The sequence below is a fragment of the Anomaloglossus baeobatrachus genome, chromosome 2, assembly GCF_048569485.1.
Source record: "Anomaloglossus baeobatrachus isolate aAnoBae1 chromosome 2, aAnoBae1.hap1, whole genome shotgun sequence".
Lineage (NCBI taxonomy): Eukaryota > Metazoa > Chordata > Amphibia > Anura > Aromobatidae > Anomaloglossus > Anomaloglossus baeobatrachus.
In genome coordinates this window covers 585,288,935-585,315,794 of record NC_134354.1, presented here as the reverse complement: position 1 = coordinate 585,315,794, position 26,860 = coordinate 585,288,935, and the positions used below count along the sequence as shown (strand labels likewise).

The 26,860-nt window shown below is 49.4% G+C and overlaps 1 protein-coding gene across 1 annotated transcript in view; it reads right to left on the bottom strand.

The window, feature by feature from the left end:
* The window catches only part of RBM26 (RNA binding motif protein 26), a 252,850-nt gene that overhangs the window by 142,886 nt on the left and 83,104 nt on the right, over window positions 1–26,860 (bottom strand). The window contains exon 9 of the mRNA XM_075336770.1: window positions 8,895–9,035. Within this exon, the coding sequence (XP_075192885.1) occupies window positions 8,895–9,035 (141 nt within the window). The remainder of the gene's footprint in view (window positions 1–8,894; window positions 9,036–26,860) is intronic.

Below are 26,860 nucleotides of genomic sequence, written 5' to 3'. Positions count from 1 at the left end.
AGAGAAAACGATTTTACGGTGAGTACACAAAAATCCGTTCTTCTCTGACGCCTCATTGGGGGACACAGGACCATGGGACGTCCTAAAGCAGTCCATGGGTGGGTAAACAATAAACAACGCAACCCAAGGACTAGGAACCAGTCCCAGATAGCCAGGAGCGCCTACTGAGATAGTGGAGTACCTATCGTTTGCAGAATTTTCCTACCTAGGTTCGCCTCAGCCGAAGCCTGGGTATGGACTCAGTAATGCTTTGAAACAGTATGTAGGCAAGACCAGGTCGCAGCCTTACACCTCTGATCCACTGAAGCCTGATGCCTAATGGCCCAAGATGCGCCAACTGCTCGCGTGGAATGAGTCCGAAGCCCACTAGGAATGGGCTTGAGTTGCAAGCGGTAGACCTCCTGGATCACAGAGCGAATCCAGCGAGCCTGCGTTGCCTATGAAGCTGCCTCTCCTTTCTTAGGCCTTTCAAGAATGATGAACAAGGAGTCTATGTTCCTAAAGGGGCTGTCCTAGGTACGTAATATCTGAGAGCCCTCACAAGGTCTAGCGAATATAGAACCCTTTCCACCCTATGGACTGGGTGTGGACAAAAGGAAGGCAGAACAATGTCCTCGTTCATATGAAACGGGGAAGTAACCTTCGGAAAAAAATCCGGAAGGGGGCGTAGAACCACCTTGTCCTGATGAAAGATCAGAAAGGGTTCGCGGCAAGAGAGTGCTGCCAGTTCCGAAACTTGTCTGATGGACGTAATCGCCACTAAGAATATTACCTTCCAGGACAGAAGAGCAAGAGAAGATTCCTTAAGAGGTTCAAAAGGGGACCTCTGGATACCGTCCAAAACGAGATTGAGGTCCCATGGGTCCAGCGACCGTTTATATAGGGAAACTAGATGGGAAACACCCTTGAGGACAGTCTTGACTTGCGGATTGCAAGCTAGGCAGTATTGATAGAATATCGAGAGAGATGAAACCTGCCCCTTAAGGGAGCGGAGGGCCAACCCCTTTTGCAACCTGACTGCAAATAAAAAAAAAAAAACCAAGAATTCTGGGGATCGCCAGAGGCATAGGTTGGACATTAAATTCCCTGCACTGGGAAAGGAAAGTTTTTCACGTACGGTGGTAATAACGGGATGAAGGACGGCTTTCGGGCACCGTACATGGTGGAGATGACCGCAAGAGAGAATCTCGCTCTTGTTAAAGTCCAGGTCTCAATGGCCAGGCCGTCAGCTTCAGGGCTCTGGAGTTCTGATGGGAAATGGGCCCTTGGGTCAGCAGGTCTGGGATGCTTACGAGGCGCCATGAGCAATTGTACTAATTCAGCATACCAGGCGCACCTGGGCTAGTTCGGTGCTATTAGTATCACCGGGACTCCTTCTGCCTTGATCTTTCTGATTACTCGCGGCAGCAGGGGCAGAGGCGAAAAACATGTAAGGCAGACTGAAACGACTTCAGGAGACTAGAGCATCCGCGCCAATGGACTGTGGATCACGTGACCTGGCTAAGAACACGGGTACCTTTGCGTTCAACCTTGAGGCCATTAGATCCACGTCTGGTGTACTCCAGTGAGTGCAGATGTGTGGGAACACTTCTGGGTGGAGAAACCACTCTCTGGCAGCCAGGCCTTGGCGACTTAGAAAGTCCGCAGCCCAGTTCTCTACTCCCGGTATGTGTAAAGCTGAAAAACACGGACCCCCGTCGATTCGGCCCAGGTGAGGATCCGGAGGACCTCGAGATAAGCTGTCTTGCTGCTGGTACCTCCCTGACGATTGACCTACGCCACAGCTGTTGCATTGTCCAATTGGACCCGAATCAAACGACCTGCTAGCAGAAGGGGGGAATAACCTGAGCGCGAGAAGATCGCGCTGATTTTCAGGATGATTTTCCTGGGGTGTCCAACGTCCCGAAGCAGTGTGGAGCCAGTACGCTGCTCCCCAGACTAAGAGGCTGACGTCCGTGGTCAGGAGTAGCCAGTCCACTTGGGGGAGAAAAACTCCTTCTCGATATGGAAGAGGACTGAAGCCACCAGCAAAGCGCATACCTGACTGAAGGTGCCAGGTGAAAAATTCGTCCAAGGAAAAGGGGCTCTTGTCCCAGGCAGCTAGAAGCGCAAGCTGCAGTGGGCGGTGGTGTGGCTAAGCGAGCAGCACTGCCTCTATAGCCGACGCTATCCTACCTAGCACTCTCATACTGAATCGTATGGAGCGAGAGGAGTACGTAGAGGGCAGTGTACCGCTTGTTGTAGAGCAGTCATCTTGTCTTGAGGGGAAAATATCAAGCCCCGAAGAGTGTCCAGGGACATGGCCAGGAAGGTGACGGATTTTGACGGGACCGGGGATGATTTGACTGGAGTCAGAAGCCGCCCTAAGCGGGATAGGGTGCCCACAGAGATCTGCACGCTGGTTGAGCCCTTGATGAGGAGGTCATCCAAGCAAGGTAGAACAGCCACTCTCCTGGCGTGAAGGGCACTCATGGCGGCCGCCATGACCTTAGTTAAGACCCTTGGTGCTGTGGCAGCAGAGCCGAGGGTAGGGTCACAAATGTAAAAAAAGAAGTCCTGAACCGCGAAGCGGAGGAACTTTTGGTGAGCTGGAGCGATGGGTATGTGCAGGTACGCGTCCCTAGGAAGTCCATTCTGAATCTCCTTACGTGCACATATTTGCTCAGGTGTTAGAGGTCCAGGATGGGTCTAACTGACCCGTCCTTTTTTGGGGACCACGAGAGGTTGGAATAGAAGGCCTTGAACCTCTCGCCGTCCGGAACAGGTACCATCACCCCCGCCGTTTGGAGGGAGTGGATTGCTGAGGAGAAGGCCTCATGGTGTTTTGGAGCCTTGGGGGGGGGGGGTGGGTTTGAGAGAAAAGACTGACCAGGGGATCGGGTCCAGAATTCAATGTGGTAACCGGAAGACACAAGGTATCACACCCATTTGTGGTCTGAGGCGGTGGGCCCAGATGGAGGAGGACGAGACTCCTTGGTCTTTGTCTAGACTGCCAGGACGAGGTGGACTCGAGGAGGGCTGAGAAGGTCGGGCCCTGCGTGTCTAGTAAAAAACATCCTGGGCTAGAGTTGGGGGAGGGAGGTACTCTTTTCCTCCCGTGGCGTCAGACAAAAAAAAGAGCCTGACCTGATGATCGGCAAACCATCGGTCTGGAAAGGAGTACTGTGAGAGGCTTTTTAGAGACAGAGTCCACTCAGCATTATCGTAACCAGAGGGCCTTATGGATGGCTATGGTATTTGAGGCGTCAATAACTGCGCAGGTAGCAGCGCCGAGGGAGGCCTGCATGAGGTACTCTGCCGCCGCAGCAATGTGAACTGTTACATCTGTGAGGGTCTGAGGGAAACTGGTAGTCCTGGTGCCGGTGCGATCCACACGGAAGGGGAGAGGGACCCGCGGCCTCGAGGCAGAGCGATCGAGCTGCTCCACTTATCTGTATGTCTGGTCCTTGAAGGAGGATCCATCAAGTAAAAGACAGGAGTGGTCCTTCAGGCAGGCGGAAGCCGGGTGAGGGTACACCAAGGCCGGATCAGCCCAGCCCTTAGAGACAGCTAAGCCGAAGGAGTACTGGGACTGCATGAGTTTACGGATACCGAAGCGGCGTTAAAATCCCTTTTTTTTTTTTTGAGGTTTCTTCACCCTTTTAAAAGGAGACCGCAGGGTCAGTAATAATGGATGGGAGATCTTCCACATGCAGAGTTTTGGTTGATTGCTGCAATAAGTCCATCGCAGCTTGATCGCTCGGGGAGGTTGAAACCAAGGAATCATCCCGGTACAAACATCATTCCCCTTCCTCCGGCTCCTCAGAGACCGAGGAACATGTGGGAGAACCCCATCTGTGTACCCCAGAGGGAGAACCATGGGGGTAATGCCTTTTTTCTGATCTGCAACCGGTGAAGCAGAGGGCTGATTCTTATCAGAAGGACCCTCTATAAAAGGTGTCATCAGGCTGCGTTCTGTCCAGGGGCCCCGAGGGGTGTGAGGACGATGTTGCATAGTCAGCACCAGGGTTCTGGGAACTGTGCCCATTCCGAAGGACTGGGAGCCGTAGGCTCTGGGCTGGCAGCGGTGGTGGCGGGGGGGTAAGCTACAGGGGCACCGGACTCACAGAAGGAAGAGGTGCTATCATACCCTAGTAGCTCAGCGTCTTATAGTTGTTGCTGTAGTTGTGCAGGGCATAAAACATGTGACCGCAGCCCCTGGCTGATGAGCCACAAACTGATTGTAATGAGGGAGCAATGCTCTGCATAGCTAATATGAAAGTGAGGCTATAACTCACCCAGAACAATGATGGCCCTTTCCCCCCCCCCCTCCTCCTGTGTCACAGTTCCTGTGGGAAGGAGGAAGCCAGCTCTGAGACACGCCCACAGGCTCTGATCACAACAAGAGGGAGCAATGCTCTGCAAATCCTGTGGTGGGGGGGCGTGGCTTATCGAGTGTCGGAGGGGACGGGGCTTAGCTCTGACAAGAAGGCATGAGAAAATATAATAAACAAAAAATGGTGGGAAGGGACACCCCTTCCCTCCTCCAGCCCTGCACAACAATGGTGGACAGAAAAACCTCTATAAGTCTACCACAGCTGCGGCTGCACCGAGTCCTGGGAGCTCTCCCTTCCCCCCGCCACAGGTTGAATGCTATGGAGGAGTCTGCAATCACAGCCCATGTGCATCCAGTCAGTGTGACCTTTGCTTCAATTTCCTGTCAGGGAGCCAGTCTGCAGTTTCTGACGCCTGCTGTGCCCGGTCACAGAACGTGTATCAACTCAGACCCTGCCAGAGGGAGTGAGGAAGTTTTCATCTCCTCTGTGCTCTGGAAAAATCGGAATGATCTCACCTCAGCTCCTGTGGAGATGGCAGTCTGATGCCTGGTCACACTTGGTGCAGAACGTGTATCAACTCAGAGCCTGCAAGAGGGGCTGAGGAAGTTTTCATCTGCTCTGGGCTCTGGAAAATCAGTGCCATGAGACCTGTAGTCCAGTGAGTAACAGCCCAGGATCCAGCGTCGCAGGAGGAGGTACGGGGAGGAGATACTCTGCGTTCCCGCCTGTTGATGGTTTGGGGAAATCGGTCCCCGAAGGAACCGTCGCCCTCTAAAAACAAAAAATTCTTGCTGCAGTAGTCTGCAGAGATGTGCCTCCTATAGACACCAAGCTAAAACTGAAGTAGCCTGGCTGGCCCAGGGGGTGTATACTGCAGGGGAGGAGCTAACATCTTTGCATCTACTTAGTGTCCTCCTATGGATAAGCAGCATAACACCCATGGTCCTGTGTCCCCCAATGAGGCGTCAGAGAAAAAGGGACATTCCCACAACAAATACTGAGAACAACGCTAATTGATAGGAAAGCTGGATCTTTCCTATCCCCTGAAAAAGCCAAGCAGGACTAGAGAGCAACTAGGTCACCTATAGGGCAAGAAGAAGTCTGCGGCTTGGCTGTGAATGAATAAAAAGCCGGTGGCAAAATTTTTGGGGGATCGCCGATGTGATAACGAAAAATAAACAACTCTTCATTGAACCACAAGAGACATGTTTTGGCACACATATAAAAGCATTTAAAACATTACGAACAGTGCAAGAGATAACAAGGGGTACATACAATATAAAGTAAACCTTGAACTCCAGCCACCAGGTGATTAACATGAACAAACAGGTTGACATGTGAATAAAGGCTTTACGTACAAATAACGCATAACAATAAAACAAGCAAGAAAAGGATCTGAATCTAATAAACAGATGCAAACACAGATGTTCAGGGAATCAAATTATTTCATTATTCAATTTGCTAATCAAAAAGGAAAAAAAAAATCAAATCAGTGACATGGTTGCAATTAGCAGACACTCCTTTTCTTTACAGAAGTAGCAATATATTTATATATTCATATACATATGTACATACAGTTGAAAACAAAAGTTTACATACACTATCTAAAAGACACACATGCATGTGTTTCCCCACTGACATGAAGTAAGAATAAACCTTTCTCGTTTTAGGTAAATTAGGAACCAACATTATTTATATTTGCCAAATGGCAGAATAATGAGAGAGAAAGAGTAAATGTTATTACTTTCTGCAAAGTCAAAAGATTACATACACAAGAGTAGGACTATGCCTTTAAACAATATGGGACAGACCATACGATGATGTCATGACTTTGGAAGCTTCTGATAGGCTTATTGGGAACATCTGAGTTAATGAGAGACACACCTGTGGATGTATTTTATTGCACACCTGAAACACACTGCTTCTTTGTGTAGCATCATGTGAAAGTCAAAAGAAATCAGACAAGATCTCTGAAGCGAATTGTGGACTTGCACAAGTCTGGTTCATCCTTGGGTGCAATTTCCAGATACCTGAAGATTCTTTGTTTATCTGTACAAACAATAATACGCAAGTACAAACAAGATGGTAATGTCCAGCCGTCATACTGCTCAGGAAAGAGACTGGTTCTGTGTACTAGAGATGAACGGTCTTTGGTCAGACATGCACATATCAACCCAAGAACAAAAGGAAGAGACCTTGTGAAAATGCTGACGGAAGCTGGTAAGATTAATTATTCACAGTAAAACGAGTACCACATTAACATGGGCTGAAAAACCACTCTGCCAGAAAGAAGCCATTACTCCAAAAGAAACAAAGCCAGATTAATGTTTGCAAATGCACACAGGAACAGAGACCTTAATTTTTGCAGACATGTCCTTTGGTCTGGCGAAACTAAAATTGAACTGTTTGGCCAGAACAACCATCGTTTTGTTTTACTGCAGGAGGTGCACTTCACAAAATAGATGGCATCCTGAGGAAAGAAGATTATGTGGCAATACTGAAGCAACATTTCAAGACATTAGCCAGAAACTTTAAGCTTGGGCGGAAATGGGTCTTCCAAATGGACAATGACCTGAAGCATACTGCCAAACTGGTTACAAAGTGGCTTAAGGATAGCAAAGTCAATGTTTTGGAGCGGCCATCACAAAGCCCTGATCTCAATACTATTGACAATTTATAGGCAAAGCTGAAAAGGCGGGTGCGAGCAGGGCGACCTACAAACATGGCTCAGTTACACCAGTTCTGTCAGGAGGAATGGGCCCAAATACCTACCAACTATTGTGAGAAGCTTGTGGAAGGATATCCAAAACGTTTGACCCTAGTTACACAGTTTAAGGGCAATGGTACCAAATACTAATGAAAGGTATGTAAACTTTTGACTTTACAGAAAATAATAAAAATCCTAATCCTTTCTCATTATTCTGGCATTTGGCAAATATAAATAATTTTGGTAATCCTAATTGACCAAAAATATGAAAGGTTTAATCTTATTTCACATCAGATACTGATGCATCCATGTGCAAATATTGGATGCTATTCTTGTGTATTCAATAACAATTGGCTGTATACCTCTAGGGTGCAGTAATCATCATCCACAACCGTGCTACCTTGTTGGTTTGATCCGTTAGGGCATTTGACGCCACGTCGATTCCATCTCTGGTATCCCAGCTGCATGTACACTACTTCCACATCCAAATATTGGATGTTATTGTCGCTTTTCCATCATAAATAACATATTTGTGTATACTCCTAGGGTATGTCGACTGCCATCTGCAGGTTATTACACCTTCAGACACTTATATAGTGTCCACTCATCTTGGTCTACCTCCACATCCAAATATCGGATGTTATTATTGCCTTTTCATTATAAACATCATATTTGTGTATATTCCTAGGGTATATTTACTGCCAATTGCAGGCTATTACACCCTTGAACACTTATATAGTGTCTACTTACCTTGGTCTACTGCGTCGCCCTTGCAGGGTCATATTAATTATGATGTGTGCACCAATACATGCTATTACCAGTCTTTGATACCTGTTGATATATTGCTTATTCATTTTTTGGTATATGACGTTGTCTTGCAGGGACACATTTCACTTTGTGTTACGTGCACCAACACATGCTGGTACCGGTGTTTGACAATTCTCAAGCAATTTTCATGCTTAAAGGCCCCGTCACACACAGAGATAAATCTTTGGCAGATCTGTGGTTGCAGTGAAATCATGGACATATTGTTCTATTTGTAGACAGCCACAAACCTGGCACTGATTGTCCACAATTTCACTGCAACCACAGATCTGCCGCAGATTTATCTCTGTGTGTGACAGGGCCTTTAGTTTTATCTATTGATCAATTATTTGACACTTGATATCTGATATTGCACCACTTATAGGCCTGGTCTGTCATTATTCCTTTTGACATTGTATTGTATCTTATACTTGTATTGTCATATTCATTATTACGATATTGGGGTGTTGGTCCCGCTCAGTGGGTGTTTTTGTCCTCATGTATGTTTTTTAAATAAATTTTAAGATGTCTTTCTAGTGCAATAAATAAAGGTGTTTTCTTTTATACATTATACCACTGGTGTGCCCCTGATTAATTGTGCGGAATCTTTCCTCTTCTTGTTGCATTTGATTCCTTATTCCGCACCAGTGTGCACCCAACTGATTTTTTTCCCAGTACTAGTGGTGCGCTCCGCCATTCATCTTCCATCAGATACTGAGAAGAACATGCAGATGTGTCTTTTTAAATAGTGTATGTAACTTCTGGTTTCAGGTGTATACGGTTCCCTTGTGTTGCCATTTTCTGAGAGCCGTAACTGTTTCAATTTTCGGGATATGGAGCTGTACGAGGGCTTGTTTGTAAGCAGAGTCATTGTTTTTATTGATACCATTTTGGCATAGATACGATGTTATGATCACCTGTGATTACATTTTTGTGTATATATACACACACATACATATATACACAACTGTCTGTCTAAAGAAATGGTGTTTCCAAAAATAATGGTAAAGGAAAATTTGCCCTTTACGGTCAAAGCAGAAGTAATGTAATTTTACATGACCATATACCTGAGAAGAGTGAAGGTGGAGCAACAGGCGGAGGAGGATGATGAATGCCAGAAGTCACTACAGTAGGAACAGAGCTTGTGGCAGAATTTGGAGGGGCATCCATTCCGGCTGGCTGTAAAGGTGGAAGAGGTGGGGGAGGGCCTGCCAAAAGATAAAGCAAAAATATCAATGCATGAAACACAATACTGCATGAGCAGAGAAAAACACGGTATACCAAATTTCTAACAAATTATATTTTTCTTTTGTTAACTCTTTGTCAACATACGACTTATATTTACATCATATGTTGGGTCACCTTTTTTAACCACTTCACGACATCTGCCATACATGTACAGTGCATGTCAGAAGCGGATGCATGGAAAAAGCTCATGTGGTGAGCTTGCCCCATACCCAGCAGGTAATGGCTATGTGTTAGGGCCAGGACGTACCGCTAAATAATGCGGGTGGAACAGAGTTCTGGCCACGATTAACCTGTTAAATTCTGCTGTGAAACTCTGATGCACCAAAATAAAAGTGCACCATTTTAAGTGTCAATCGGCAAGTGATTAGGGGTCGCCGATGGGTTGCTTTGTCAGCAGGGGGTCTACTGAAGATCTTTGTGATTGTCATTATAGCGCTCCTTTGAAAATCTGTCTATGGCCGGGCTTCAAAGGAGACTATGATTTCAGCTATATGCATCAATGTTATGGCTTTGCTGTATATAACAGAAGCAATCAGACTACTGCAGACTATAGTCCCCTTTGGGGAGTATTAAAGAGTGATAAGTATATAATTAAAAAAAAAAAAAGTGGTCCGGATCTCTGCCCCTATGCTATGTTGCTCTCAGATTAGGTGTTAAAAACCTGGTGAAAGATTCCCTTTAACCCCTTCACCCCTGGCCACTAAAACACCCTAATGACCGGGCCATTTCTTGCAATTCTGACCAGTGTCCCTTTGATAGGTTATAACTCTGGAACACTTCAATGGATCCCGGTGATTCTGACACTGTTTTTTCGTGACATATTGTACATCATGATAGTGGTAAATTTAGGCCGATATTTTTTGCGTTTGTGAAAATTTTGGAAATTTTGCAAAAATCTTGAAAATTTGGCAATTTTCAAACTTTGAAAATTTATGGCCATAAATCCGAGAATTAGGTCACACAAAATAGTTACTAAATAAAATTTCCCACATGTCTACTTTACATCAGCGCAATTTTCGAACTGGTGACTTTGAGAGGCCTAGGTGACAGAAAATACCCAAAAGTGACCCCATTCTAAAAACTGCACGCCATCACACTGCTCAAAACCAAATCCAAGAAGTTTATTAACCCTTCAGGTATTTCACAGGAACCAAAGTAATGTGGAAGGAAAAAATGAAAATTTTACTTTTTAACCACACAAAAATGTTACTTTAGCCATAAAATTTTGCATTTTCACAAGGGAGAAAAGAGAAAATGCAGCATACAATTTATTGTGCAATTTCTCGCTGATCCCCCCATATGTGGTAAAAATCAATTGTTTGGGCGCACGGCGGAGCTCAGAAGGCAAGGAGCGCCATTTGAATTTTTGTACGAAAAATTAGCTGCACTCATTTGCGGACGCCATGTCAGGTATGAAGACCCCCTCAGGTGCCTAAACAATGAAGCTTCCCCACAAGTGACCCCATTTTGGAAACTAAAGCCCTCAAATAATTTTTCTAGATGTTTGGTGAGCACTTTCAACCCCTGAGGGCTTCACAGAAGTTTATAACATTAAGCCGTGAAAAGAAAAAAAAATTTTTACCACAAAACGGTTGCTTCAACTAGGTAGCTTTTTTTCACAAGGGTATCAGGAAAAAATGCACCATTAAACATATTGCGCAATTTTTCCTGAGTACGAAGATACCTCATATGTGGTGGAAAGTAATTGTTTGGGTTCACGGTGGGGCTCAGAAGAGAAGGACAGCAAAACTGCCATTTGACAGCAAAATTGGTTGGAATCATTAGCGGACGCCATGTAATGTTTGGAGACCCTCTATGGTGCCTAAACAGTAGAGCTCCCCCACAAGTGACCCCATTTTGGAACTAGACCCCCTCAAGGAATTTATCTAAATGTTTGGCGAGCCCCTTGTACCCCCAGGGGCTCCACAGAAGTTGATAATGTTGAACCGTGAAATTATTTTTTTTAACCACAAAATTTTAGCTTCAACAGGTAGCTTTTTTTTTTAAAATGGTATCAGGAAAAACTGCACCATAAAACGTATTGTGCTATTTTTCCTGAGTACGCAGATACCTCATATGTGGTGGAAATCAATTGTTTGGGTGCACAGCAGGGCTTGGAAGAAAAGGAGCGCCATTTAAGTTTTCAAACGCACAGACGCCGTGCACTGATTGGCCGCTGCAGGACGCACTGTCGAATGAGATACAAAAAGAATCAGGGATACAGAAAAAAAAAAAAAAAAAAAGGCACGCCAAAAACTGAGCAAGGATGCCGATCTGTTACGCACATCCCTGATCAGCGCTCGGCCGCTGAAGGACGCACACACGGATGAGATGCAAAAAAACGACGCAAGGACAAAAAAAAAAAAAAACTCCCGCCAAAAGTTGACCTTGGATGCAGATACGTTATCTGTATCATTGATCAGCGCTCGGCGGGGTGCACGGACGGATGAGGTGTAAAAACGGACAGGGGATACAGAAAAAAAATAAATAAATTATACTCAGTACCCAGAAGATTTGCAGGAGGATCACTGACCAGAAGAACTGCAGGAGGAACAGAAGGCAGAAAGTGGACAGCTTCTTACAGGAGAGCAGCAGGCATGAAGTTGGACAGCTCATCAGAAGATTCAGGAAGAACCCAGGAAGAACTCAGCGATGGAGGCAGATGTGATCGGGCCAGTGAAGACCTCGGACGTCCCGGTGGAGGGAGGTAGGGAACATCGGAGAGGGAGAGCAGATGGGGAGGGGGAGAGGGAGACCGGAGAAGCAGAGGCAGTAGAATGGGAACAGAGTAGAGATCGCGGCGGGGGGGGTACATCGGTACAGGCAGTGGACAACGCGGGAGCGCGCAGGATACAACGCGGGAGCGCGCATGGGACATCGCAGGAGCGCGCAGGGGCTATAAGGGGAGCACAATACTAACAGTGGGAGCAGGAGCAGCAGCATCAACAGCGGTGGCAGCAGCAGCGGCGTGGTACTACAAGTACCAGCCAGTGCACACCGTAGACCTGTTCGGGGAGAGCTTCCCAGACCAACACAGGCCTGGGGAGGGCGGCCACAAGCAGAACAGACAGCCCCACTGCACGCTGATTGGAGCAATTGTGCGTCATAGCACGATCGCTCCAATCAGTGCTGCAGAGGCTGGGAGGAGCCAGGTTTGAGCTCCAGCTATGATGTGCTGCAGCTCTTGCAGCACATCATAGCAGGATCTCACACTATCGCACTGATTCAGGCATTGTTTTAGCCGAAATCAGTGCGAACGATGTGGTTGGCGGTTCAGATTTGATCGATCCCACCCCCCACCCCCGGGGTCAAGCAAAGGTCCCCTGCTGTAAGAAACAGCAGGGGACATCATTTGAAAGCAGTTGCTATGGCCATGGCAATCAAATGAACTTTAGGCAGTAATGTTACGTCCCTGATCGTTAAGTCACGTAAAAATAGGACGTAACTTTACTGCCCGCGGTCGTGAAGGAATTAATACTTCATACGAAAGCCTGGTGATGACAGCTTCAAGGTGACCCTGTATGGAGAAACTATTCGCATGCATTGCTCCGATGCAATTTTGGCCCATTCTTCGACACAAACACGCTTCAAATCCTGAAAGTTTCGTGGAGCTAGTTTATTAACATTGAGCGTTAGTTCTTTTCATAAAAAACGGATTTTTGTGTACTCACCGTAAAATCGTTTTCTCTTAGCCATCATTGGGGGACACAGGACCATGGGTGTTATGCTGCCTATCCATAGGAGGACACTAAGTAGATGCAAAAGCATAGCTCCTCCTCTGCAGTATACACCCCCTGGCTGGGCCAGGCAAGCTGAGTTTTAGTACACAAGCAGTATGAGAAAAAAACAGTAAAAACTTACCTCAACAGAGGAACATGAGAAAAAAAAGAGTCATAACCAAATAAGGTACTGAGAGAACCAAGGCCCAACAGGGCAACAGGATGGGTGCTGTGTCCCCAATGATGGCTAAGAGAAAACAATTTTACGGTGAGTACACAAAAATCCGTTTTTCTCTGACGCCTCATTGGGGGACAAAGGACCATGGGACGTCCCAAAGCAGTCCATGAGTGGGAAACATAAAAGAAGACAACACAACCCAAGGACTAGGACAGCCTGGAGCGCCTACTGAGAGAGGTGCTCTACTGCCGTTTGCAGAATTTTCCTACCCAGATATGCCCCAGTTGAAACCTGGGTATGGACTCTGTAATGCTTTGAAAACGTATGTAGGCTAGACCAGGTCGCAGCCTTACACACCTGTTCCACTGAAGCCTGATGCCGAATGGCCCACGAAGCTCCAACTGCTCGCGTGGAATGAGCCTGCAGCCCACTAGGAATGGGCTTGAGTTGCAAGCGGTACACTTCCTGGATCGCAGAGCGAATCCAGCGAGCCAGTCCCTTCTTAGGCCCCTCAGGAATGACGAACAAAGAGTCCGTTTTCCTAAAGGGGGCTGTCCTGGATATGTAATATCTGAGAGCTCTGACGAGGTCTAACGAATGCAGAGACCTTTCCACCCTATGAACCGGGTGTGGAGAAAAAGAAGGCAGGACAATGTCCTCGTTCAAATGAAACGGGGTAAGAACCTTTGGAAGGAAATCCGGAAGGGGGCGCAGAACCACCTTGTCCTGGTGAAAGATCAGAAAAGGCTCGCGGCAAGAGAGTGCTGCCAGCTCCGAAACCCGTCTGATGGACGTAATTGCCACTAAGAATGTTACCTTCCAGGACAGAAGAGCAAGGGAGGAGTCCTTGAGGGGTTCAAAGGGAGACCTCTGGAGACCGTCCAGAATGAGGTTGAGGTCCCATGGTTCCAGCGGCCGTTTATACAAGGGAACTAGATGGGAAACGCCCTGGAGGAAGGTCTTGACTTGCGGTTTTTGAGCCAGGCGGCATTGGTAGAAGATTGAGAGCGCTGAGACCTGCCCTTTAAGGGAACTGAGAGCCAACCCCACTTGCAAGCCAGACTGTAGAAAGTCGAGAATTCTGGGGATAGCCAGAGGCATAGGCTGGACTTTAGTTTCCCTGCACCATGAAAGGAAGATTTTCCACGTACGGTGGTAAATGTGGGATGAAGCAGGCTTTCGGGCGCTGATCATGGTAGCAATAACCGCGGGGGAGAATAGCGCTCTTGTTAATACCCAGGTCTCAATGGCCATGCCGTCAGCTTCAGGGCTCTGGAGTTCTGATGGGAAATGGTCGCTTGGGTCAGCAAGTCTGGGATGTCTGGAAGGCGCCACGGTGCGTCTGTGAGCATTTGTACTAATTAGGCGTACCAGGCGCGCCTGGGCCAGTCCGGTGCTATCAGTATCACCGGGACTCCCTTTGCCTTGATCTTCCTGATTAACCGCGGCAGCAGGGGTAGAGGTGGAAATATGTAAGGCAGGCGGAAGTGGTGCCAGGAGCAGACTAGAGCATCCGCGCCGATGGACTGCGGGTCGCGTGACCTGGCTATGAACGCGGGTACCTTTGCATTCAACCTTGAGGCCATTAGGTCCACATCTGGTGTGCCCCAGCGAGTGCAGATGTGTAGAAACACTTCTGGGTGGAGAGACCATTCTCCGGCAGACAGGCCTTGGCGACTCAAAGTCTGCTGCCCAGTTCTCTACCCCCGGTATGTGTACCGCTGATATCACTGATCCCGTCGATTCAGCCCAGCTGAGGATCTTGTGGGGCTCGAGATAAGCCGCTTTGCTGCGGGTGCCACCCTGCCGATTGATATAGGCTACAGCTGTCGCATTGTCCGATTGGACACGAATCTGACGACCCGCTAGCAGAGGGCAGAACGCTCTGAGTGCGAGGAAGATCGCGCAGAGTTCCAGGATGTCGCTGGGAAGGAAAGAGTCCTGGGGCGTCCAACATCCTTGAGCAGTGTGGTGCCGGTACACTACTCCCCAGCCTAGGAGGCTGGCATCCGTGGTCAGGACCAGCCAGTTCACTGGGAGAAAAGATCTCCCCTTCGATAGGGATGAGGACCGAAGCCACCAGCGGAGTGCATACCTGACTGAAGGCGTCAGGTGAAGATGTCTGTCCAAGGAGAAGGGGCTCTTGTCCCAGGCTGCTAGAAGGGCTAGCTGCAGTGGGCGGCGGTGCAGTTGAGCAAAGGGTACTGCTTCCATAGCCGCCACCATCCTGCCGAGCACTTTCATGCTGAATCGAATGGAGCGAGACGGAGGGCGTAGAAGGCAGTGTACCGCTCGTTGAAGAGCGATCGTCTTGTCCTGAGGGAGAAGGATCAAGCCCCGACGGGTGTCCAGGGACATGCCCAGGAAGGTGATGGATCGTGATGGGATCGGGGATGATTTGTCCAGATTCACTAGCCACCCTAAGCGGGATAGGGTGTCCACAGTGATCTGTACGCTGGTTGAGCAGTCGCGGAAGGAGGGGGCCTTGATGAGGTCGTCCAAGTAAGGGAGAACGACTACTCCCCTGGCGTGAAGGACGCTCATGGCGGCCGCCATGACTTTGGTGAAGACCCTTGGTGCGGTGGCAAGGCCGAAGGGTAGAGCTGCGAATTGAAAGTGGGAGATGGGTATGTGCACGTACGCGTCCTTGATGTCTATGGAGGTGAGGAATTCCCCTTCGACCATGGATGCAATAATGGACCTTAGGGACTCCATTCTGAATCTCCGTACGTGCACATGTTTGTTTAGGTGTTTGAGGTCCAGGATGGGTCGAACTGACCCATCCTTTTTGGGGACCACAAAGAGGTTGGAATAAAAACCCCCGAACCTCTCGTCGTCTGGGACAGGTATTATCACTCCTGCTGTTTGGAGCGAGTGGATTGCTGAGAAAAAAGCTTTGCGTCGTTTTCGAGTCTTTGGGGGGTTTGAGAGAAAGAACTGACTCGGGGGTCGGGTCCGAAATTCTATGTGGTAACCGGAAGACACAAGGTCTCGCACCCATTTGTCGTCTGAGGCGGCAGCCCAGATGTGTTGAAAGAGCCGCAGTCGACCTCCTACAAGGAGTGTGTCTTCCGGGGCGCCGAAGGAGTCATGAGGGGGGAAAACGTCGTGGCCGAGTCTCCCTAGTCCTGGACTGTTTCGGTCTAGGCTGCCATGATGAAGTGGGTTTCGGGGAGAGCTGAGAAGGTCGGTCCCTGCGTAGTCCGCGGCTGGTGGCGGGGACAGCACGGGATGTCGACCAACCAAATGAGTTCCGAAAGGAGCGGAACGAGGACTGTGGACGTCTGGTGAAGGACGTCCTGGACTTCAGCTGGGGGAGTGAGGTACTCTTTCCTCCCATGGCGTCAGAAATGAGCTTGTCCAGACGTTCGTCAAACAATCGGTCTGGAAAAAAGGGAAGGCCCGTGAAAGACTTCTTGGAAGCAGAGTCCGCTCGCCATTGTCGGAGCCAGAGAGCTCTACGGATGGCTATGGCATTTGAGGCGGCAAACGCTGCGCAGGTAGCAGCGTCCATGGAGGCCTGGATGAGGTACTCCGCCGCAGCGGCAATTTGAGCTGTTACCTCTGTGAAGGTATGAGTGAAGTGTTAAGGGAGTCTGCCCAGACCGAGATCGCCTTTGCGACCCACACAGAGGCAAAGGAGGGCGAGAGGGAGGAACCCGCAGCCTCAAAAGCAGAGCGGGCGAGGTGCTCCACCTGTCTGTCTGTCGGGTTCTTGATGGAAGAACCATCGGGTAAAGACAGGAGCGTCTTTGTGGTAAGTCGGGAGACCGGGGGGTCGACTGAGGGCGGATCGGCCCAGCCCTTAGGGATAGGTGAGGCAAAAGGGTACCGGGACTCCATGAGTTTTCGGTTACCGAAGCGCCTGTCAGGCTTTTCCCTTTGCTTTGTGAGGATATCCTGAAACTCTGGGTGATCAGCGAAAACCTTTTGGGGTTTCCTTGCCCTCTTAAAGGAGACCGCATGGTCAGTGGTAGTGGATGGGGGATCCTCCACATGCAGAGTTTGGTTGATTGCTGCTATAAGGGAGTCTATTGCAGTTTGATCATCTGGGGGTGATGAAACCAAGGAATCCTCCTGGTACAAACAGCATTCTCCCTCCTCCAGCTCTTCAGAAGCCGTGGAGCGTGTGGGAGAGCCTGCCCTGTGTGCTCCCGAGGGAGAGCCCGCTGGAGACACCTGGCAGTGTGCTCTTTTCCTGATCCCTGCAACCGGTGAAGCATGTGCCCGGATTACCTCAGAAGGATCCTCCATAGGGGTATCCTCAGGCTGCGTTCCGTCCAGGGACCCAGAAGGGTGTGGAGGACGACATTGAATAGCCAGAACCAGGTTCTGTGAAAGTTTTTCCATGGGTTGGGACAGAAACTGTGCCCATTCCGGTGGGCTGGGGGCCCTAGGCTCTGGGCCGGTGGTGGCAGGGGGGTCTTGGGGGGCTATAGGGGCACAGGACTCACAGAGAGAAGAGGTGTGTTTACGTGGTAGCTCAGCGTGGCAGGCAGTGCAGGCTGAATAATAGACTATGTGGGCCTTAGCACTCTTAGTGCCCTTAGAATTCTGCATGTTCCTAATGGGAGTATGCCAGGAGGGGGAGCAATGCTCAGCAGAGCTACAATTGAAGCAAGCACCTCACCAGAATCAGCCGATGGCCCTGTCCTTATGAAGGATTATGCTCTATGAAGATCTTCGCACGCTTTCCTGGGGGGGCGGGGCTTAGCGCTAAAAGAGCGGGAAGATGAGTTAGTGTGCCCCCCCTGTGGGTAGTAAAAAAAAAAAAACCGGCGGGAAGGGAGCTTTTGAGTTTTCCTCCCTCTCCCTACAGTCAGCACACAGCTTGTCACCAGTGGTTATCAGCCGGCTTTTCTGCTAGAGCAAATAAACAGAGCAGATAATAAACAGCGTGAGTCCCTGAGCCCTGGGCCCTCCCCCCTGCCACCAGGAAATTATCTGCAAGACTTTCTGCAAACAGCAGAACTTCCCCCTCCTTCAGCCAGCAAGCTAGAGAAAGTTAACACTGTGTGTGCAGGATCCTTGCTCCTTGCACATAAATACTGTAAATGTCCTGGGAACCTTCCCTGCAGCGTCTTTTCTCCCTTTGTCTGGGAAACCAGTCAGGGGGGATCTCACCTTAAAACACTGCTTCCGTCCAGGCAGTGAAGATAGCAGAGTCAGATTGCTATGTAGGTGTCATATTCAACTCAGAGCCTGCAGAGAGGGGCTGAGGAATTGGTGCCATCTTCAACTCAGAGCCTGCAAAGAGGGGCTGAGGAATTGGGCTATAGGGCACAGGCCTCTACCCTGGGCTTTGGAAAATCGGTGTCTGTGGAACCCATCGTCCAGCCCAGGATCCAGCGTCACAGGAGGGGGTACGTGTAGGCAACATTTCACGTTCCCGCCCGTTGATGGTAGTGGGAGATCGGTCCCAAAAGGAAACCGTCGCCCTCAAAAAATAACAAACCTTGAAAGGAAGTGCCTCCTACAGACACTGAGCTAAAACTGAGCTTGCCTGGCCCGGCCAGGGGGTGTATACTGCAGAGGAGGAGCTATGCTTTTGCATCTACTTAGTGTCCTCCTATGGATAGGCAGCATAACACATGGTCCTGTGTCCCCCAATGAGGCGTCAGAGACGTTTTCTATTGGAATCAGGTCCAGTGATTGGCTGGATCATTTTAACAGCTTTAGTTTCTTTCTCTGAAACGAACAGGGTGAAGATGAGCTGACCTGTAGAAGTTTGGTTAGGCGGGTTCAGTCAGACTTTAGATAAAGTTTGGTTTGGGACACGGACTTGATATGAACCCCCAATGGAAGTCACTAATTTATTAGGCAGTTCGGTTCTCTGCCCACATGCAGACATCCATAAACAGAACACTTCCGGGGGAGAGTGGGCGGTATTTTTCCATTTATTCTTTAATAAATGTTTCACGCTAAATCAAATCATGCTGTTACCTAGACTGCGAGCGAAAGACTGCAAGCGGCTTGCACTGAGCTAAGGATCAAGTGTACCTGAGCACATCGATGCTCACGTGGTTTGCACACGTAAAGCACCCGAACGCGAGTTTTTTTTGTATGGTATGTGTTTGGTATGAATACCGAACCACATGTTTGCTCTAAGATTCCTTGGTTGTGTATCATTGTCTTGCTTAAATGTGCACCCTCGTTTCATCTTCTTCACCCTGGCTGATGGCAGATTTATTTATTTATTTTAATCAAGAATGTCTCAGTATATTTGTCCCTTCATCCTTCCTTCAATATGAAGTTTGCCAGGCCAGATGCTGAAAAACAGCCCCACACCATGATGTTTGCACCTCCAAACTTCACTGTTGGTAAGGTGTATTTGGGGTAATATGCAGTGCCTATTGGCCTCTAAACATGGTGTGTATTATGCATCCAAAATAAGAGCAATTATGGTCTTATTGACCACAATACATTCTCCCAGCATTTCACAGGCTTGTCTAAATGTTGATCAAATTTTAACCCCTTAACGACCGTCGATGCGCCTTTTAACGGCGGCAGGAAAGGGTACTTATTCCTTTGCACCACTTTTTCACGACACTCAGGATAAACTCAAAAGCGCCCCCCAGCATAAAAAAAATCTCCGGGATTTCAGCTACCGGGGGTAGTTCAGACCCTGGAGATAAGATCCGGGTCGGTTTTTCCAGTCCCCGATCGTGACTGCTGTTACAAACTGTGCAACAGTTACAACATGAAAGTTAATGCAGCGTTATTAAAAAAAATGATTCATCTCCCATCTGTCATGATCAAACATGTCAGATGGGAGATAAATATCCTCCCCCAGTCCCCGATGTGGCCACAGTCTCCTCACCCCCCCCAAGTACCCATCCCGACGATCTAAAATGGCCCCCGCCGCACTAGTGGTATTCCCGCCGCATTCATCAGTCTTTGATTTCTGTGCCACCCGACATGACAGATGGCACAGAAAGGTCATCCCAGGTAACTCCATGACCCCCATATATTACGCAGTTTGCCACCACACCAGGGCAACGGGATGAGCTTGGGTGAAGCGCCAGGATTGGCGCATCTAATGGATACGCCACTTCTGGGTTGCTGTGGCCTGCTATTTTAAGGCTGGGAAGGGCCGATAACTATGGACCTTCCCACCCTGAGAATACCAGACCACAGCTGTCCGCTTTACCTTGCTGATAATCCAATTTGGGAGGACCCCACATTTGTTTTTTTTTATTATTTATTTATAAATAAAATTAAAAAAAAAAAAAGAGCCGGGGTGCCCTCCAAATTGGATCACCAACCAAGGTAAAGCTGCAAGCTGTGGTCTGGAGGCTGCAGCCGTCTGCTTTACCCTAGCTGGCTATCCAAAATGTGGAGGGGGACCCACGTAATTTTTTTTTTTTTTTTTTTTTTTTAAATGTATTTATTTTTTTGGCTAAATACAAGGCTAAACACGCTTTAGTGCCACTTGAAAGTCACTAAAGGGTGCAAACTTAAAATATGCGAAGGGGTGGCACATTATATAGGTGTTTGACATCAGTCTGTCTATCCATCCATCCTAGCTTTATAGGCTGCGTGCCCGCAATTAGGGTTTCAAGCATTTTGGACGCTATGTTAATGCTGCATTGTGCAGTACAAGCGCAGTGGAAGTATTTTTAGAAATCTCCTGCTTACTGTGCTTATTTTCTCCACAGCATAAACTGACATCTGGCGCTGCAGCATGTCAATTTATGCTGCGGAGACAAGAGTTCTCCACGGAGAGAATAGAGCTAAAGTCAGCAGCTGCTTGAACCTGGATCGTGGTCACGGGCAGCTGCATTCTCCCATAGACAACACTCACATCTCCGCAGACTCAGTGTCGCCGGATCGTGGGCACATAGCCTAAAAGTGAGAAATTTGCTGCTAGAGCAACATTTTCCTGATGCCCCTGTGGGTTCAAAATGCTCACTATACCCGAATAAAATCCTTGAGGGGTCTAGTTTCCAAATTGGGGTCACGTGTTGGGGGTTTCTGCAGTTTAGGTACCTTACCTTAGGGGCCCGGCAAATGCCACATGGTACCCACAATCTATTTCAGCCAAATTTGTGTTCCAAAATTAAAATATTGCTCCTTCTATTCCGGGCCCTCCTATTTGTCCAAACAGAGGTTTCTGACCACATGTGGGGTATCAGCACGCTCAGAAGAAATTGGGTAACATATTTTGGGTTCTATTTTGTTCTGTTATTTCTTCTAAAAAGTGAATTGGTGCTAGGGCAAAATTTTTAGGTAAATTTTTTTTTTTCCCCCACATCGCTTTTAGTTCCTATGAGGCACCTGAAAGGTTAATAAACTTCTTGGATATGGTTTTGAGTACTTTGAGAGGAGCAGTTTTTTGAGTGCTGTCACTTTGGGTGTTTTCTGTCACCTAAATTCAAAAGAGAACTCCGGCACACGGTTTACCCCCTTAAGAAACTTAATTTTGATACTATTTTCTTGTGTTTCAGTGACGCAGAGTCTTATCCTTATTTTCTCTCACCTCGGCCTCTCAAAGTCACTTCAAATGTAATGTGGTCCCTAAAAATATAGTAAATTTTGTTGAAGAAAAATGGGAAATTGCGGATGAACTTTGAACCCTTCTAACTCACTAACCCAAAAATTTTTTGTTTTTTATGTAAAGCAGACATGTGGGAAGAAGGGAATTTTGTTTACTTACCGTAAATTCCTTTTCTTCTAGCTCCTATTGGGAGACCCAGACAATTGGGTGTATAGCTTCTGCCTCCGGAGGCCACACAAAGTATTACACTTTAAAAAGTGTAACCCCTCCCCTCTGCCTATACACCCTCCCGTGCATCACGGGCTCCTCAGTTTTGGTGCAAAAGCAGGAAGGATGAAACTTATAAATTGGTCTAAGGTAAATTCAATCCGAAGGATGTTCGGAGAACTGAAAACCATGAACCAAAAGAACCATTCAACATGAACAACATGTGTACACAAAAGAACAAACAGCCCGAAGGGAACAGGGGCGGGTGCTGGGTCTCCCAATAGGAGCTAGAAGAAAAGGAATTTACGGTAAGTAAACAAAATTCCCTTCTTCTTTGTCGCTCCATTGGGAGACCCAGACAATTGGGACGTCCAAAAGCAGTCCCTGGGTGGGTAAAAGAATACCTCGATAAAAAAAGAGCCGAAAACGACCCCCTCTTACAGGTGGGCAACCGCCGCCTGAAGGACTCGCCTACCTAGACTGGCGTCTGCCGAAGCATAGGTATGCACCTGATAGTGTTTCGTGAAAGTGTGCAGACTAGACCACGTAGCTGCCTGACACCTGCTGAGCCGTAGCCCGGTGCCGCAATGCCCAGGACGCACCCACGGCTCTGGTAGAATAGGCTTTCAGCCCCAAAGGAAGCGGAAGCCCAGAAGAACGGTAGGCTTCAAGAATCGGTTCCTTGATCCACCGAGCCAAGGTTGACTTGGAAGCCTGCGAACCCTTACGCTGGCCAGCGACAAGGACAAAGAGCGCATCCGAACGGCGCAGGGTCGCCGTGCGAGACACGTAATGTCGGAGTGCTCTCACTAGATCTAAGGAGTGCAAATCCTTTTCACATTGGTGAATTGGATTAGGGCAAAATGAAGGTAAGGAGATATCCTGATTGAGATGAAAAGGAGATACCACCTTAGGGATAAATTCCGGAACAGGACGCAGAACCACCTTATCCTGGTGAAACACCAGGAATGGGGCTTTGCATGACAGCGCTGCCAGCTCCGACACTCTACGGAGCGATGTAACTGCCACTAGAAATGCCACCTTCTGCGAAAGACGTGATAAAGAGACATCCCGCAGCGGCTCGAAAGGTGGTTTCTGAAGAGCCGTTAGCACCCTGTTAAGGTCCCAGGGTTCCAGCGGACGCTTGTAAGGTGGGACTATGTGGCAAACTCCCTGCAGGAACGTGCGGACCTGCGGAAGCCTGGCTAGACGCTTTTGAAAAAATACGGATAGCGCCGATACTTGAGAGAGCCGAGAGACAATCCCTTGTCCATTCCGGATTGAAGGAATGAAAGAAAAGTGGGTAAGGCAAAAGGCCAGGGAGTAAAACCCTTATCAGAGCACCAGGATAAGAAGATCCTCCAAGACCTGTGATAGATCTTGGCGGACGTTGGTTTCCTGGCCTGTCTCATGGTGGCAATGACATCCTGAGATAGCCCTGAGGACGCTAGGAGCCAGGACTCAATGGCCACACAGTCAGGTTGAGGGCCACAGAATTCAGATGGAAAAACGGCCCTTGTGACAGCAAGTCTGGGCGGTCTGGGAGCGCCCACGGTTGACCCACCGTGAGATGCCACAGATCCGGGTACCATGACCGCCTCGGCCAATCTGGGGCGACGAGAATGGCGCGACGACAGTCGGACCTGATTTTGCGCAGCACTCTGGGCAGCATCGCCAGAGGAGGAAATACATAAGGCAGTCGAACCTGCGACCAATCCTGAACTAATGCGTCCGCCGCCAGAGCTCTGTGATCTTGAGACCGGGCCATGAATGCCGGGACCTTGTTGTTGTGCCGTGACGCCATGAGATCGACGTCCGGCGTTCCCCAGCGGCGACAGATCTCTCGAAACACGTCTGGGTGAAGAGACCATTCCCCCGCATCCATGCCCTGACGACTGAGAAAATCTGCTTCCCAGTTTTCTACGCCCGGGATGTGAACTGCGGAGATGGTGGAAGCTGTGGCTTCCACCCACTGTAGAATCCGTCGGACTTCCTGGAAGGCTTGACGACTGCGAGTGCCGCCTTGGTGGTTGATGTATGCGACGGCAGTGGCGTTGTCCGACTGGATCCGGATCTGCCTGCCCTCCAGCCACCGATGAAAGGCTAATAGGGCTAGATACACTGCCCTTATCTCCAGAATATTGATCTGAAGGGATGACTATCGGAGTCCAGGTTCCCTGAGCCCTGTGGTGGAGAAAAACCGCCCCCCACCCTGACAGGCTCGCGTCCGTGGTGACCACAGCCCAGGTTGGGGGTAGGAAGGATTTTCCCTGCGACAGAGAGTTGGGAAGGAGCCACCACTGAAGAGACGTCTTGGTTGCAAGGGAAAGAGAGACGTTCCTGTCGAGGGAAGTCGACCTCCTGTCCCATTTGCGGAGAATGTCCCACTGGAGTGGCCGCAGATGGAATTGCGCGAAGGGCACTGCCTCCATCGCTGCCACCATCTTCCCTAGGAAGTGCATGAGGCGCCTCAAGGGGTGTGACTGACCCCGAAGAAGAGATTGCACCCCTGCCTGCAGCGAAAGCTGTTTGTCCAGCGGTAGCATGACTACCGCTGACTGAGTATGAAACTCCATCCCAAGGTACGTCAGTGATTGGGTCGGTGTCAACTTGGATTTTGGGAAGTTGATGATCCACCCGAACTGCTGGAGAGTCGCCAGAGCGACGGAAAGACTGTTTTGACACGCCATCTGAGAGGGTGCCCTGACCAGAAGATCGTCTAAGTAGGGAATCACCGAGTGGCCCTGAGAGTGTAGGACCGCCACAACAGATGCCATGACCTTGGTGAACACCCGTGGGGCTGTCGCCAGGCCGAAAGGCAATGCCACGAACTGAAGGTGTTCATCCCCGATGGCGAAACGCAAAAAGCGTTGATGTTCGGATGTGATCGGCACATGGAGATAAGCATCCTTGATGTCGATCGATGCTAGGAAGTCTCCTTGTGACATCGAAGCGATGACCGAGCGGAGAGATTCTATCCGAAACCGTCTGGTGCTCACATGTCTGTTGAGCAGTTTGAGGTCCAGAACGGGACGGAACGAGCCGTCCTTCTTTGGCACCACAAACAAGTTGGAGTAAAAGCCGCGACCATGTTCCTGGGGGGGAAAAGGGATCACAACTCCTTCTGTCTTCAGAGAGTTCACCGCCTGAAAAAGTGCATCGGCTCGCTCGGGGGGCGGAGAGGTTCTGAAGAAACAAGTCGGGGGACGAGAGCTGAACTCTATCCTGTAACCGTGAGACAGAATGTCTCTCACCCATCGGTCTTGAACATGTGGCCACCAGGCGTCGCAAAAGCGGGAGAGCCTGCCACCGACCGAGGATGCGGTTCGGGGCTGCCGAGAGTCATGAAGAGGCCGCCTTGGAGGCATTGCCTCCGGCGGGTTTTTGGGGGCATGACTTCGCCCACCACACATAGGAGTTCCTCTGGCCTTTCTCCGGCCTGCTGGACGAAGAGGATTGAGGCTTGGCGGAGGGACGAAAGGACCGAAACCTCGATTGTATTTTCCGTTGCTGAGGTCTCTTCGGTTTGGACTGGGGTAAGGAGGAGTCCTTTCCCTTGGATTCCTTAATAATCTCATCCAATCGTTCGCCAAACAAGCGGTCGCCAGAAAACGGCAAACTGGTTAAGAACCTCTTGGAAGCCGAGTCTGCCTTCCATTCGCGCAGCCACATGGCCCTGCGGACTGCCACAGAGTTAGCGGATGCCACCGCTGTACGGCTAGCAGAGTCTAGAACTGCGTTCATGGCGTAGGAAGAAAAAGCTGACGCCTGAGAAGTCAAAGACGCAACCTGTGGAGCAGAATTACGTGTGACCGCATTAATCTCAGACAGACAAGCTGAGATAGCTTGGAGTGCCCACACGGCTGCAAAGGCCGGAGCAAAAGACGCGCCTATGGCTTCATAGATGGATTTCACCAGGAGCTCTATCTGCCTGTCAGTGGCATCCTTTAGCGATGAGCCATCTGCAACCGATACCACAGATCTAGCCGCCAATCTAGAGACTGGGGGATCCACCTTGGGACATTGAGCCCAACCCTTAACTACGTCAGAGGGGAAGGGGTAACGTGTGTCAGTAAGGCGCTTAGTAAAGCGCTTGTCCGGAACCGCTCTGGGCTTCTGGACAGCATCTCTGAAGTTAGAGTGATCGAAAAACGCACTCCGTGTACGTTTGGGGAACCGAAACTGGTGTTTCTCCTGCTGAGAAGTCGACTCCTCTACAGGTGGCGGCGGGGGAGATATATCTAACACCTGGTTGATGGACGAGATAAGGTCATTTACTATGGCGTCCCCTTCAGGTGTATCAAGATTGAGAGCAACGTCAGGGTCAGAGCCCTGAGCTGCGACGTCCGCCTCGTCCTCCAGAGAGTCCTCAAGCTGGGAACCCGAGCAGCGTGAAGAAGTCGGGGAAGATTCCCAGCAGGCCCGCTTAGCCGGTCTGGGACTGTGGTCCAGGCAGGAGTCCTCCACGTGAGACCTAGGGCCCCCCCCTGGGAACGCGTTGCGGCGCGGACAGAGAGGGGCCTGGAGGCGACGATCCAACAGGGCCCGGGGCCTGTGTAAGGACCGGTCTGGACTGCAAAGCTTCAAGCAGCTTGGCAGACCATTTGTCCATAGACTGAGCCATGGATTGTGAGAGTGACTCAGAGTTTTTCAGCAAAAACGGCAAACTCTGTCCCTGCCGCCTGGACAGGGAGAGCAGGGGGGTCTGCCTGAGCCGAGGGGCCCACTAGTGACCGAGGCTCCGGCTGAGCAAGCAAAACAGGGGTTGAGCATTGCTCACAGTGAGGGTAGGTGGAACCCGCAGGTAACTTAGCCGCACAAGAGGTACAGGTCGCAAAATAACCCTGTGCCTTGGCACCCTTGCTCCTTGTGGACGACATGCTGTTGTCTCCTAGGAGAGTGATCACTGAGGGTATATGGGAAAGGGTATACAGCCCGACCGAACAGAAATATATAAATATATAGTATCTATTCCGGCACCCTAAGGGGACCAGCACCGGGTGACCGGTGTGGCTTACCGACCGCTAAAAAGCGGAGCGTGTGTCCTCCAGATTCCCTGCCTTAGGTCTCCCAGTGTTGCAGAGCTCTTTCCTGGAAATCCTCCACCGGCAGAATGCCAAAAAAATGGCTGCCGGAGCTCTCTGGGGAGGAGTGGGGCCGTGGGCGGCGCTAGAAAAGTGCGGG